Source organism: Nicotiana tomentosiformis, chromosome 3 (assembly GCF_000390325.3).
Source record: "Nicotiana tomentosiformis chromosome 3, ASM39032v3, whole genome shotgun sequence".
Lineage (NCBI taxonomy): Eukaryota > Viridiplantae > Streptophyta > Magnoliopsida > Solanales > Solanaceae > Nicotiana > Nicotiana tomentosiformis.
In genome coordinates this window covers 118,883,398-118,898,803 of record NC_090814.1, presented here as the reverse complement: position 1 = coordinate 118,898,803, position 15,406 = coordinate 118,883,398, and the positions used below count along the sequence as shown (strand labels likewise).

General features: G+C 35.3%; 1 protein-coding gene across 5 annotated transcripts; it reads left to right on the top strand.

Moving 5' to 3' along the window:
- Nucleotides 1-76: 76 nt before the first annotated feature.
- LOC104102753 (uncharacterized) lies at nucleotides 77-5,989 on the top strand. 5 transcript variants are annotated; one of them, XM_009610567.4, is made up of 16 exons: nucleotides 77-210; nucleotides 747-881; nucleotides 1,023-1,120; nucleotides 1,278-1,378; nucleotides 1,465-1,543; nucleotides 1,746-1,806; nucleotides 1,927-1,973; nucleotides 2,099-2,191; nucleotides 2,297-2,387; nucleotides 2,688-2,736; nucleotides 3,768-3,884; nucleotides 3,976-4,123; nucleotides 4,701-4,793; nucleotides 4,870-4,938; nucleotides 5,536-5,578; nucleotides 5,697-5,989. In XM_009610567.4, exons 2-16 carry the CDS (start codon nucleotides 824-826, stop codon nucleotides 5,795-5,797), a joined length of 1,248 nt encoding a protein of 415 aa, XP_009608862.1. In that variant the 5' UTR covers nucleotides 77-210; nucleotides 747-823; the 3' UTR covers nucleotides 5,798-5,989. The 5 variants fall into 5 exon arrangements, with proteins under 5 accessions (XP_009608862.1, XP_009608863.1, XP_033513731.1 ...); XM_009610568.4 differs by lacking the exon at nucleotides 77-210 and adding an exon at nucleotides 385-403; XM_033657840.2 differs by lacking the exon at nucleotides 77-210 and adding an exon at nucleotides 578-596.
- The last annotated feature ends 9,417 nt before the right edge of the window (nucleotides 5,990-15,406 follow it).

The window sequence follows — 15,406 nt, the reverse complement described above, 5'->3', positions numbered from 1 at the left end:
AAGAAATCAGATAACCAAGGTAGGTAGAGCACTTTTAGCACGTGGGACCGATGACTATATCACTTCAATCGTTACCAATTTACCAATTCTAAGGAGAGAAAAAAAACAGAAAATATATCACCTTTTTGTCTTTGGTTCTAAGGCTGCTCAAGAGAGAACCGAGAAGACTCCATCTGTAAACTTTGGTAATTAAAATTCTGATTCAGAAAGGTAAGCAATCTTCTCACTTTAAGTTTTTGTTTTTGGTAGGAGAATAAAAGGAATATGCTTTCCAAGTTCCATTTATTACAATTGTTTCCACATCGGAACTTCATCTGTTCGAAAAATAAAAGATACTGTACTCCTTAATATCTTTATATGATTGAAAATAGAAGTAGGAGTACAAGGCATGTGAAAAACAGAGGTGGAAATTTCCTAGCCATTTTTTTTGTATTTGTCGCATATCCACCCACTTTCTTCTTTATTTTCCTTTTCACTAGATCTCCCTCCCCATTTTTTGTACTCATTTCAAATTTTAGAGCAATTCCTAACCCCCCCCCCCCCCCTCTCTGTCTCTCTATCTCCCATACATTCTCGCCTACCACACACATCCACTCGTACTCTACTCTTTACATTTTTCTGTCTCTGCTTGTGTCTTTTGTCGGCAGTATCACTTTCAGTTTCTTTTCTTCTAATAATTGAGTTGCCCTTTTGAGATTATTACCATTACTTGTATGTATATAGATGATATTTTGTTCATTGGACAGTTGAAGAATTGGAGCTGCTAATTTGGGCTGAAGCTTTTATTCCGTATATTGAGATCTGACTTCTGCTTGTGATAAAAATGGGAAGTTCTGAGGAGAGAGTTGTTGCTGTGATCATGGTCGGTGGACCAACCAAAGGTATGCACTTTGATTCAGTTTTGTTTCAATTATTTGAGAATAGTATAGTATAAAGTTTGAATCTTGTGAATTTAGAAAGCACTGCCCTGTTCTTGTTTTCGATCAATTTTCAATTGATTCCTTCGAGATATGCATTGACAGGTACACGATTCCGGCCATTGTCATTGAATATCCCAAAGCCACTCTTTCCATTAGCGGGTCAGCCAATGGTTCATCATCCGATCGCTGCTTGTAAAAGGGTAATGTTCCCTTTGTAGTAATGGCTATACACTGTAAGCATTTCATGTTCAAAGTTATAACACAATGAAAGAGGATTTAATTGTCAAATGGGATGTGCAAAGTTCCAAATTTTTCTTTTGCATTGAACTAATAAGTTTTGTACCATGGGGTTTTCAGATTCCAAACCTAGCGCAGATCTACCTCGTTGGCTTCTATGAGGAGCGTGAATTTGCGATATATGTATCTTCAATCTCGAATGAACTTAGAATTCCTGTCAGGTTACATTACTATCCTGCTTATCCGTGTTCTGAATTTTCTGAACTTTTCAATATTGGAGCTCATTGTTGAAACTTATTGTTGCTAGATACCTGAAGGAGGACAAACCACATGGTTCAGCTGGAGGACTTTACAACTTCAGGGATCTGCTCATGGAAGACAGCCCGGTTTGAATCTTCACTCTTCTTGATTATATTCTTGTGATGATCATGTGTAAATTCCTCGGAATGACTAACTACAGGATTAGTTATTGGGAACATAAAAATTGATCAAATATGGTCCGAAAAGAATCTGAAAATATAATTGGGGCTACTTCATCATCATACTTAGCAATTACCATTAACGTGGTTATTTTATCTCACCTGGCAGTCACATATATTTTTGCTGAACTGCGACGTTTGCTGCAGTTTTCCACTGCCTGAGATGCTTGGTATGTGCCTTTCTTCCCTCTTCTCCCCTCTTGATCAACTTCTCAGTAATACGGACCACTGCAGTAATTTAGAATTTGACTTTTCCAAGTTTTACCTTCTGCTTTGCTCCAACTTCGCAGAGGCTCATAGAAGGTATGGTGGGATGGGAACCATTCTTGTCAGCAAGGTAATTGAAAGTACTCTCGAACTGTTTGTCTAGGCCATTTTCTATTGGCTATTTCATAGCTTATTAACATCTATGATTGTGATTACTGCATGTTGCAAGTCTTATTTTTGAGTTTCCATATGCAGGTATCTGCTGAGACAGCTAGTGAATTTGGAGAACTGGTCGCTGACCCTGATACCAATGAACTGTTGCATTACACAGAGAAACCTGAAACTTTTGTACGTCCAGATCCAACATTTACTTACTCTTGGGCTTTACTTGCATAAACCAGGAAATGTGTAGGTTTATACCCATGGTGTCTTGCCTAATATGACTGAATACAGGTGAGTGACCGCATCAACTGTGGTGTGTACGTATTTACACCAGATATCTTCAATGCTATTCAAGGAGTATCCAGCCAGAGGAAAGACAGAGGTTAGTCTACGCATCATAACTAGAAGTTCCCTTGACTATGTGTTTTCATGTTAAAAGGATTGAGATATTTGGTCCATCTCTTCCTTTGATCTCATTGTTCTAGTGTCATTTTGACCTTTGGCCGATATGAACACTAACATAGTACAATTGCTGAACTTAAACACAGTCGCGATTTACTTGGGACAATATCACATCTTCTTAATCTAATATGGATTTCAAGTTTCTTAAAACCCATGCAGCGATCTCAAGCAATAGTATTCTATGGGGTGATTTTATGAAGTCCTTTCTCTTCTTTTGCAGCTAACCTAAGGCGTGTATCCAGCTTTGAAGCTCTTCAGCCAGTAAATAGGTATAATTTCCCTGTCCAACTACATGTGATAGACATTTTGTTGCTACCTTAAGAGAATAATGATCTGTTTAATTTCCCTCTATTATGATATCACTGTTGGACCTCAACTTGGTTTCTAGGTTCTCGGTGTGTATTTCATTCTTCTATAATTGCTTAAAAACATGGTTGCTTCTTTCTCCTCGTCGTCTAAGTTTCACGCACTTATTTGGAACTATCCAGGATCCCCACTGGCACAAGTTCCAATCCAGATTTAACATTTATTTGACTGATTTTTCTCAGCATTTTGTTTGGTGGATGGTGAAATGCTGTGAAGCTTTATAACTGCAGTAACTGATAATTGCTTTTCAGGACAGAGTTCTTGGTGCGAGCATAATTTACCTTTAGTTTCTTATGGCAATATCAAATACTTTATCTTATTTAAATTGTTGAGGAGAATGCATGATGAGCAGGTTTGCAGTTGCTTAATCTTTAGTGTACTCATGTTGTCTTCACTGTCATTGAGAACTCCTCCAAAACTGACACCTGTCTTAGATCCTTGAAGCCCACACTTACCCCAAGCTTAAGCCATTTGTTTCGACATCTTCCTGATGTCTGCTCACAGTTAGTTTGGACAAGACAATGTACAAATGTTGGAACATTTTGAACTGTGGGGTTCTGCACCTCTAGCTTGAGTCGTGTTACCTGGTCTTAAAATAACCTCATGAAAGAGGCTTTTTCTGCACAAGGGTTGTATGAATAAAATCACCCGCTCTAGGTGGTAATACATTCTTGGCAAAAAATAGTCAAGTAGGGGTCTGCAGACTGCAGTTACTAGAGATCGATTACAGGTCTCTGAGTCGCAACTTTATTATTCATGAATGAGGTTTATGTTTCTTAATAGGAGCACTAATAATCTTCCCACTGAATAATACTTAGAATTGGAATCAATATAAAAAATTTAGAATTGGAAAACATAGTTTAGAGCTACCAGTACACCTGAAAAGGATGTCTGGTTCATTCTTTTCCTTTCCTGATACGAGCTTATTTCACAGGAGTCTTCCAACAGACTTTGTACGGCTGGATCAAGATATTTTGACACCTCTTGCAGGGAAGAAGCAGCTATATACCTATGAAACCATGGATTTCTGGGAACAAATTAAAACACCAGGGTAAGCCAATCACATAAAGTGCATATCATCCCAGCTTTTCCATTTCAAATATCAAGATTTGAGGTAATGGGTAGGTTTGTTTCTTTTGTAGGATGTCTCTGAAATGCTCTGGTCTCTACCTGGCTCAATATAGATCCACCTCACCACATCTTTTGGCAAGTGGGGATGGCTCAAAGACGGCAGCGATCAGTGGTGATGTTTATATCCATCCATCTGCTAAAGTTCATCCAACTGCAAAGGTTATATTCAGATACAACTACGACTAACATATTCTGATTATTATGTTATGCTGTAGATCTCATGGTTGATTAATTGAGATGAATGGTTTATTTTTTACTGCAATAACTTTTATGATATGAAAAACAGCAAGGATATTTTTTCTAGTTAATTGACGACTATATGTGTTTGCAACAATTAACACCCTCTATGTTATAGACATCTAGGCTTTGTACATGTTTGCAACACAGTTTCATGGTCATCTGTTTTGTAATGAATCTGATTCTTGGTATGGATTATGTCATTTATTGCAGCATTTTCTACATTGCCAAAGCTGCAAACTGTAACCTTTTTTCAATTAGAAGTAATGAGATCAAATCTGATTTCTGCTTGGCATCTATGCATCTAAAGAGCTATCTCTGATGGCTCTTGCTTACTTCCATCCTACCCCTCATAATTTTTTTTTTTTTTTTTTTTCGGTATTGTTCTCTCTTTTACATCAATAATTGCCACAGACACTGCAGTTGCCATGATTTTTGGATCACTTATAACCTCCTTCCGTCACCTATAGAATTGACTTGTCCGTTTAATGTTGAACAGATTGGTCCAAATGTTTCGATATCTGCTAATGCTCGTATTGGAGCTGGTGCCAGGCTCATCAGTTGTATTATTCTTGACGATGTTGAAATCAAGGTGCCACTTCACTACATCACATCTCATGAGATACTTCAATGACGTGTTTGAATTTAACACGGAATTCTTTTTCCAGGAAAATGGGGTTGTTATTCATGCGATTGTTGGCTGGAAGTCTTCAGTTGGAAGATGGTCAAGAGTCCAGGTAAATGATGGAGGTGGCAATATTCTTGTCTAAGATATCAAATACACTGTTGAAGAAAGATGCTTTGATGTGTGAACTCTCCAAATATATACCAATAATACCGGGAGAGGAAGTTATGATTAGTTTGTCATTTTGTCTGTCCTGTCAATATATAATGGCAGCTGGCACCTGGTTTCTTCTTTGCGATTAGGAAGATTACAATCAAAGGAAGAGCTGTCATGCTACTTTTTTCATCAGAATTATAGAGTCAAAGTTAGTCTGGAGAAAGTATTTTTCCGCATAAAAATTGGATAATATACTTGCAATTGATTACATATGATGATATTAAACAAGTACCAAGAGTGTAATCCAGGTACTGTATAAATAGAATTTTGTGATGGGGTAAATGTTATGCTTGCCGGTAGGAAATCTGCTAGATTCTGTGAACAATTTAAATTTCTATGATGTCAGGTCTCTTCATTGAGAGTTCCTAAGACTGGCTTAATGCTGTTTTTTGGAGTCTATTTCATCCTGACTGGACGGCATTCCTCCATTCATTTGTTTTCTCTAGTCCTAGTCTTCACATTAGGTGTCTAAGCTAAATCAAACTGATTTCAGGCAGCAGGAGACTACAATGCGAAGCTCGGGGTCACAATTCTTGGTAATGCATTTCTTTTATCATGATTTCCTAGTTATTATAGTTCCTGCATTTTCAAATCGTCGATATTTAATTTTTAATTTTTTGGTTGGATTTTCTAATTCAAATATCTTGGAATCAGGTGAATCTGTCTCGGTTGAGGATGAAGTAGTGGTAATCAACAGCATTGTACTGCCAAACAAGACTCTTAATGTGAGTGTCCAAGAAGAGATCATACTTTAAATGCAATAAGATGAATTGGGCAGGGCTGTTTTACTCATGCTACTGAGCCATCTTTATCCCCATAGGCTTGTATTACCATTTTATTTTATGTATTGTTTGTACTTTTGAGTGCAGAACAATTTCTAGATTACAGATTACTCTTTATTTGTAATTTGCTAGTAAGAGACTGAAATAAATGATTCTTTTCTTTCATTTTTTGTTAAGGCTAGCCCCCCTTCCCCACTCAATTCATTAACTTTCTTTTAAATTGAATATTAGAACTTGTGGTTGTTAAGATTTCACCAACTTTCTTTTAATTGAATAATAGAAACGTATGGTGGTTAAGATTTCACCCAGATGTTTCGGATCTTTCTTAACCCGATTCTCAAAAGAAAAAAGTGCCTACGATACGTTCACTTCAAAATAAATTGTCAACGAGGTTATTTGCCATTTCTTTTCACTTGGAATGCGTTTGACAAAATTTTAAAGTTTATATTTGGATAAATATAAAGGTTCATTGTTATAAGAGAAATCAATAAGTTGGATGTCTACTCTTCTTCCATGATCTTCTCAAATGCTTAATGACATATTCAATGACATATTTTTATTTATTTTTCATGCTTATATAAAGGCCTTGTAATAGATAGGAAAAACACACAATTGAAGAAGAAATAAGAATTTCTCTTCCTCTCTTTCACTCTATATATCTTAGCTTGTTTTTCCTTGTTCGATATTGTTATTTTGAGTTATATTTATAACACTTTATCAGCACGATTGTCACCTTCATTTTTACAATCACATCCTAGTTGTGTTCGATTCTCCTTCAGGTATATCACTATATATTCTTTTAGTTTATGGTAATATATATGCACCAATATGCTATTTATTAACAAATTCATATACTGTTAAGCATTTATTTTAGTTGATCATGTTACTGGAGTTCTCTTACCTTGCTTATTGTTAGAAAATATAAGATATAGATCTTAAGTGCGTTAAACTAACAAAAATAATTTAATAAATATGTGTGGACTTGCGTAGAGCAAAACTTATCTTCAAGACATTCTACAAAAATAAAATAGTGATAACCAAGGTGACAAAGTAATTATTGTACATACTAGTTTAAATTACTTTACAATTGGTGGAAAGTAATATTTTGAATACATTCACTCTTATCACCGTATATGGTTATTCCTCAAATTCACGTTTATAATAAATTACTTTTCTTTTACCATACTAAATATATCTCTTTGTGTTTATTCATATACTCCATAATTCTTGTTTATTTGACATATATATATTATATGTTACTTTTTATACTACATATTTGAAGTGATCAACTTCTTAATTAGTTGTCTGATTTATTTTTACAAGTATATTTTCATTGAAAATTATTTGTATTTGTTCTAACCCATTTACTTTTGTGATTAGTTTCAATATGTCAAACTTGTCAAAGCTTGAATTTGTGGCACTAGACATTACCGGGAAGAATTATTTATCATTGGTCCTTGATGCTGAAATTCACCTTGACGCTAAAGGTCTTGGAAATACTATTATACAAGAAAATGAAGCATCAAATCAGGATAAAGCGAAGGCCATGATTTTCCTTCGTCATCATCTACATGAAGGGTTAAAAACTGAATATTTAACTGTAAAAGATCCACTTGAGTTATGGATTAATTTGAAGGATCGATATGACCACCTAAAACTTACGGTATTACCGAAAGCTCGGTATGAATGGATACATTTAAGGTTGCAAGACTTTAAAACCGTAAGTGAGTATAATTCGGCTATCTTTAAAGTAAGTTCTCTATTAAAATTATGTGGAGACACTATCACAGATGAGGACTTATTAGAAAAAATATTTTTTACTTTTCACGCTTCAAATGTGGTGCTACAACAGCAATACCGTGAAAAGGGTTTTAAGAAATATTCTGAGTAAATCACATGCCTACTTGTGGCAGAGCAGAATAATACTCTATTAATGAAAAATCATGAAGTCCGTCCCACTAGGTCAGCACCATTCCCGGAAGTGAATGCTGTAGCAGCATATGATAAGTCTGAAAGAAAATAAAATAATTACCGTGGTCGTGGACATAGTCGTAGACGTGGACATGGCAGGAGACGAAATAATTATCGTCATTATGGTGGAAGTAAACAGGAGAACAATAAGGGTTCTCAAATTAATCCTTCAAAATGTAAAATTAGTATGTGTCACCGATGTGGTATGAAAGGTCATTGGGCACGCATTTGTCGTACGCCAGATTATTTTGTCAAACTTTATCAAGCCTCCCTTAGAAAGAAAGAAAATAATGTGGAGGCACACTTGACCTTTCAAAATAATGATGATGAAGCAGGTCCCTCAAACAAATATGATTCTGAGGCACATCTTGCATATAAAGATGATAATTTTGGAGGCCTAGCAAATATTACTCATTTAGAAGCTGGAGACTTCTTTGAGGATATTGACTGAAGAACTAATCATCTTACTGGGAATAAAGCTATAATAAAAGTTGTCATTTCGTTATGTTTGCAACTAGTTTATTTTTCTTAAGTGTATTTTTCTAATATATCATGTGTTGCTAGTTTCTACATTCCTAATGTATTTCTTAATATATATTTTGTTTGTCTTTCGTATTTCTTATAATATACTTTTTGATTTTTTTTATGAAGAATATGAAAATTTTCCGGTCTTCAGTTGGACTCAAGATTAATAAAGATGATATATGTCTTCTGGATAGTGCTACAACACACACTATTTTAAGAGATAAGAGATATTTCTCTTATTTGGTAATGAAAGAAGCCAATGTTAATACAATATCCGGTAGTACAAAATTAATTGAAGGTTCTGGAAGAGCCAATTTATTACTACCAGGAGGAACAAATTTGGCTATTGATGAAGCACTATATTGTAGTAAATCTCAAAGAAACTTATTAAGTTTCAAAGATATTCGCCAAAATGGCTACCATATTGAGACTACAAATGAGGAAAAGATTGAATATCTTTATATTACTACAATAATGTCTGGTAAGAAATATGTGCTTGAAATGTTACCTGCTCTTTCCTCCGGCTTATACTACACAAGTATTAGCAAGATTGAAACGCATGCCATAGTAAATGAAAAGTTTACTAATCAAGATAATTTTATTATTTGGCATGACCGGTTGGGTCATCCTGGTTCTACTATGATGCGTAAAATAGTTGAGAATTCACATGGACATTCAATGAAGAACCATAAGATTCTTCAATTTAAAGAATTCTCTTGTGTTGCATGTTCTCAAGACAAATTAATTATTAGACCATCAGCTATTAAAGTTAGGATAGAATCCCCTACATTTCTGGAACGTATACAGGGTGATATATATGGGCCCATTCACCCTCCATGTGGACCATTCAGTTATTATATGATTTTGGTAGATGCATCTACAAGATGGTCACATGTATGCTTACTATCAACTCGCAATATGGCACTTGCGAGATTGTTGGCTCAAATAATAAAGCTAAGAGCACAATTTCCAGATTATGCAATTAAGACAATTCGTCTTGATAATGCTGGTGAGTTTACATCCCAAGCCTTTAATGATTATTGTATATTAACTGGGATAACAATTGAGCATCCGGTTGCTCATGTTCATACACAAAATGGTCTAGCAGAATCATTGATCAAACGCCTCCAATTAATTGCTAGACCAATGCTTATGAGAACAAAACTTCCCATTTCAATATGGGGTCATGCTATTTTACATGCAGCAGCACTTGTACGGATAAGACCCAGTTATCATAAAGTCTCCCCATTGCAATTGGCTTTTGGTCAGGAGCCAAATATTTCTCATCTTAGAATCTTTGATTGTGCGATATATGTTCCAATTGCTCCACCACAACGCACAAAGATGGGTCCCCAAAGAAGGTTGAGAGTATATGTTGGGTATGAATCTCCTTCTATTATAAAATATCTGGAGCCTATGACTGGAGATTTATTTACAGCAAGATTTTTTGATTGTCATTTTGATGAATCAGTATACCCAATATTAGGGGGAGAAAATAAGCAGCTGAGAAACGAGATAGATTGGAATGTATTATCAATATCTCATTTAGATCCTCGAACAAATCAATGTGAACAAGAGGTTCAAAAGATAATTCATTTGCAAAATATTGCAAATCAACTGCCAGATGCATTCACTGACCTACCAAGGGTGACAAAGTCACATATTCCAGCTGCTAATGCTCCAATTCGAGTGGATATCCCGGTAGGACAATTAATTAAAGCAAATAATTTTAAACCACGCTTGAAACGTGATAGACCTATCGGTTCTAAGGATAAAAATCCTCGAAAAAGAAAAGGAGCAAATGATCAAAGTGATCATAATACGGAGGTAGTGACTCAAGAAGAGCACAAAGACATAACAAATGATAAAACCTCAAGGGAGGTTCAGGTACCTGAAAACGATAAGAATGAAGAGATCTCAATAAGTTATGTCTTAACGGGAAAAAGATGGAACCGAAATAATATTGTTATCGATAACGTTTTTGCTTATAATGTCGCTATTGAAATAATGCAACAAGATGAGGATCTTGAACCAAAATCTGTTGATGAATGTAGACAGAGCAGAATTAACTTCACTTGCAAAACGTGAAGTTTTTGGGTCTGTAGTCCAAACACCAAATGGTGTTAAGCCTGTTGGCTATAAATGGGTTTTTGTACGTAAAAGAAATGAGAAAAATGAGGTACAAAGATATAAGGCACGCCTTGTTGCACAAGGATTTTCACAAAGGCCTGGTATCGATTATGAAGAGACATATTCTCCTGTTATGGATGCTATAACGTTCCGTTATCTCATTAGTTTTGCTGTCCATGAAAAGCTTGACATGCATTTAATGGATGTGGTTACAACCTACCTTTACGGCTCACTTGATAATGAGATATACATGAAAATTCCCTAGGGATTTAAAATGCCTGATGCACATAATTCGAAGTCCCGGGAAATATTTTCAATCAAACTGCAAAGATCTTTGTATGGTCTAAAGCAATCAGGTAGAATGTGGTATAACCGCCTTAATGAGTATTTATTAAAGGAAGGTTATATAAATGATACCATTTGTCCATGTGTTTTTATAAAGAAAACAACATCAGAGTTTGTTGTACTTGCTGTATATGTTGATGACATAAACCTTATTGGAACTCCTACAGAACTCCAAAAGGCAATTGATTATTTAAAGAAGGAATTTGAGATGAAAGATCTCGGAAAAACAAAATTATGTCTTGGTTTGCAAATTGAACATTTGGCAAACGGGACTTTTGTTCATCAATCTGCCTACATAGAAAAGGTATTGAAACGGTTTTACATGGATGAAGTACATCCATTAAGTACTCCGATGATTGTTAGATCACTTGATGTGAATAAGGACCCGTTCCGACCTCAAGAAAAGAATGAAGAACTTCTTGGTCCTGAAGTACCATATCTTAGTGCAATTGGTGCACTTATGTATCTTGCTAACACTACAAGGCCTGACATAACTTTTTCAGTTAATGTCTTAGCAAGATATAGCTCTGCTCCTACAATGAGACATTGGAATGGAATCAAACACATATTGCGGTATCTAAAAGGGACTATCGATATGGGGTTATTTTATGGCAATGATTGCAGTCCCGATCTTGTTGGTTATGCCGATGCTGGGTATTTATCTGACCCACACAAGGCTCGATCTCAAACAGGCTATGTGTTTACATATGGAGGCACTGCCATATCTTGGCGATCGACTAAGCAATCAATAGTGGCTACTTCATCTAATCATGCTGAGATAATTGCTATTCATGAAGCAAGTCGAGAATGTGTATGGTTGAGATCTATAATACACCTTATTCGAGACAAGTGTGGTTTGAAGTGTGATAAATTACCCACAATTTTGTATGAAGACAATGTAACATGCATAGCCCAATTGAAAGGAGGATTCATAAAAGGGGATATGACAAAGCACATTTCACCAAAGTTATTTTTCACACATGATCTTCAAAAGAATGGTGAAATCAATGTGCAACAGATCCGTTCAAGTGATAATATGGCTGATTTGTTCACCAAATCTCTACCGATGTCAACCTTCAAGAAACTAGTGTACAAGATTGGGATGCGAAAGCTCAAGGATGTGAATTGATGCTCTCATCAGGGGAAGTTAATACGCGTTGTACTCTTTTTCCCTCACAAAGTTTTGTCCCACTGGGTTTTCCTTGCAAGGTTTTTAACGAGGCAACCAAAAGGCGTATTTCTAAATATGTGTACTCTTTTTCCTTCACTATTATTTTTTTTTTTCAATAGGATTTTTTGCTAATAAGATTTTAGTGAGACACATTATCTATGGACATCCAAGGGGGAGTGTTATAAGAGAAATCAATAAGTTGGATGTCTACTCTTCCTCCATGATCTTCTCAAATGCTTAATGACATATTCAATGACATATTTCTATGCTTAATGACATATTCAATGACATATTTTTATTCACTTTTTATGCCTATATAAAGGCCTTGTAATAGATAGGAAAAACACACAATTGAAGAAGAAATAAGAATCTCTCTTCCTCTCTTTCTCTCTATATATCTTAGCTTGTTTTTCCTTGTTCGATATTGTTATTTTGAGTTATATTTATAACATTCATAACTTTAATAATAGTGAATGGAGGTTCGTAAAGTCACACACTCGCACCGAAAAAACTGAAGAAGATAGGGGATTTGGATAGACTTTTAAAAAGTAGCTTATAAGTTATAAGTTGGTTATATTCAATTTTTGATTTTTCGCTTGTTTTTTAACTTTTCATGTCTTGTTGATAAAATTAATTTATTTCAAAGATATTTGGTCCAAGTGGTTACGCAAATCAGCCATGTGTTTTCATGACTAGGTATACTTGTTAATATTAAAAGTCAAGTGGCCTAAGAAATTATTAGTTGGCTTCTTGCATGGAGCTTTAAAGCCAAGTGTGCTTTAACAAGTGGCCAATTTACTCCATGCAAATGCCACACTTGGCAAGACAAGGAGCTTCCAAAACTCCTATAAATAGCTAATTGCTTAACATTCTCATCATCCAATTGACCCGAAGGCTTTCTTTTCCTTAGAAATTATTAGTTGCTATATTTTAGCAATCATTGCCTACTACTTCTTTTAGCTAGCCACTTAAATATAAAATAATATTTGTTTCTCTTCAATAAATTCCTTTTCTTATTATTTCTTAAGACTTTCTGGTGTATTATTTAATTTTAGTGATTCATATATCCTCTAAATAAATAGATGTAAGCTTGTTTGAGAAAGCATTTCATATTACTGAAATAATTTTTTAGGACAGTGCCCAGCACGACTCAAGCTAATTCGTGTATTTTCGCTTACAAATATTATTTTTCCATGTCATTTTTCGACAATCTAAGAAACTATGGAAAGTAATACCACTACGGAATTTTTTTATGGTGCTACCAATTTTGGTTTTATCCCCGCTGCTACTGTTCCAGTTGCCCTACCAGATATCCATGGTGTTGCAAATACGTTATTGCATCCACAACTTTGGCAGACACTAATATCAAAATACAGGTATGTAAATAGATATGGCTACATATCCAATGCTAATATTAAAACCTCTTAAGAAAAATGCACCTCAATGCAAGAGAAGTGTTGGGATAAATGACAATCTCGTTAAGTCAAAATTAAATTTGACTAAAAGGGATAACATAGTTGTTGCAGTCATTTCTCAAATAAATAATGTGCCCAATGTGAGAGATATGGTGATAGACTCTGGTCCTACTAGACACATTTGTGCAAACAAAAATAAATTTTTACCTTACATCCAAGTTGAGGAAGGAGAAGAAAGTATTTATCTTGGTGACTCAAGAACAACTCACGTTCTTGGGAAAGGAATTTTTTTTCTCAAACTCACATCTGGTAAAACTCTAGCATTGCATAATATGTTGCATGTTCCTAATATCCAAACAAATTTAGTTTCTGTGGGATTATTAGAAAAAGTTGAAGTGAAGGTTCCTTTCGAGAATGATAAGGTCGTATTGACCAAAAATAATATTTTTGTGGGCAATGGATATTGTAACCATGGCTTATTTATGCTTAATATTTCTGATACTAGCAATAAAAATGCAACTTATTCTGCTTATATGATTGAGTCAATTTCTTTATGGCACGCTAGATTAGAACATGTTAATGTTGCGTATATAAAGAAAATGTGCCGTGCCATGATATGAGAGTTAATGCACGAAGGGTGATGCCGTACCGTTTCTATTAATTTTATGGTGAGATTGAGAGTAAAAGCACAAAGGGTGATGCCGTGAATTTTTCATTACTGTATTAACTATTCCTGTTGATTCATGGTATATTGACTGCTCTGGTGATCATTCTGTTGTAGTTCTTTATCTTGTATTCCCCTTAGTATGTTCCCCTCCCGACATTTCCTGTGTAGTTGTTCATCTCTGTTATTTGTATATACAATATTAAATTGTACAGGTTGATTTGTAGGTGCCTTGCCTTAGCCTCGTCACTACTTCATCAAGGTTAGGCTCGACACTTTCCAGTATATGGGGTCGGTTGTACTGATACTGTACTTTGCACTTTCTGTGCAGATTTTGATACAGGCTCGGGTTGATCGAGATTTTGCTATTGGTCCGCTGTCCGGAGACTCAAGATAGATCTGTCGGCGTTCACAGACCTTGAAGTCCGCATCTATCTTTTATGTTCTACTGTTTCTTTCATTCAGACAGTTGTATTTATTTCAGACTATTTCTTATTGTAAATTCTAGAATGCTCGTGAATTGTGACTCTAGATCCGGGGGTAGTAATTAATACAGTTTTATAATATTCCGTACTTATTATATTTCATCTTAGTTAATTATTGTTATTTACTGAATGGAAATAAGAAATTGATTTAACGATTTTCTAACGTTGGCTTGCCTAGTAAGTGAAATGTTAGGCGCCATCACGGTCCCGTCGGTGAGAAATTTTGGGTCGTGAAAAATTCACATGCTCCTGGACTGGTATAAATAACACCCCATAGAGTAGGAATATGCAAAGTGCGCTATCACAACTCAAATCGGCAGTTAACGTAGAAATAGTAACTACCCAGTTTATTCAGGGAATTAGTCTCATTGTAACCTTAAGTATAACCCGGATAGTTCTCAACAAAGGTACGAATAAGAGAAACGTCATAACTTTATGCTTAACCGTTAACTCTAGGCATATCATAGCCTAAACATTTTCCCGAATCTGAATACTTGCCCCGATGCCCGCACATGGGCTCAAACCTCACACACACACATACACACACACACACACACACACACACACACACACACACACACACACATATATATATATATATATATATATATATATATATATATATATATATATATATATATATATATACGCACAACGCGTAGTCATCAAAAATAATTAACGCAACTAGTGCCTCAACTGAGTTTAAATAAAATACTTGCCTCAAACAGGACGCAACCCTGAACAATATGCTTCTGAGAACTCCTAGTTCCCCAAATTCATAGAACACATTAACCATCGTAACTGATCATAACTCCAGCACTCGAATCACTATCACATCCTTCATGCACGATCATCCCACTAGGAATATTTTTATAA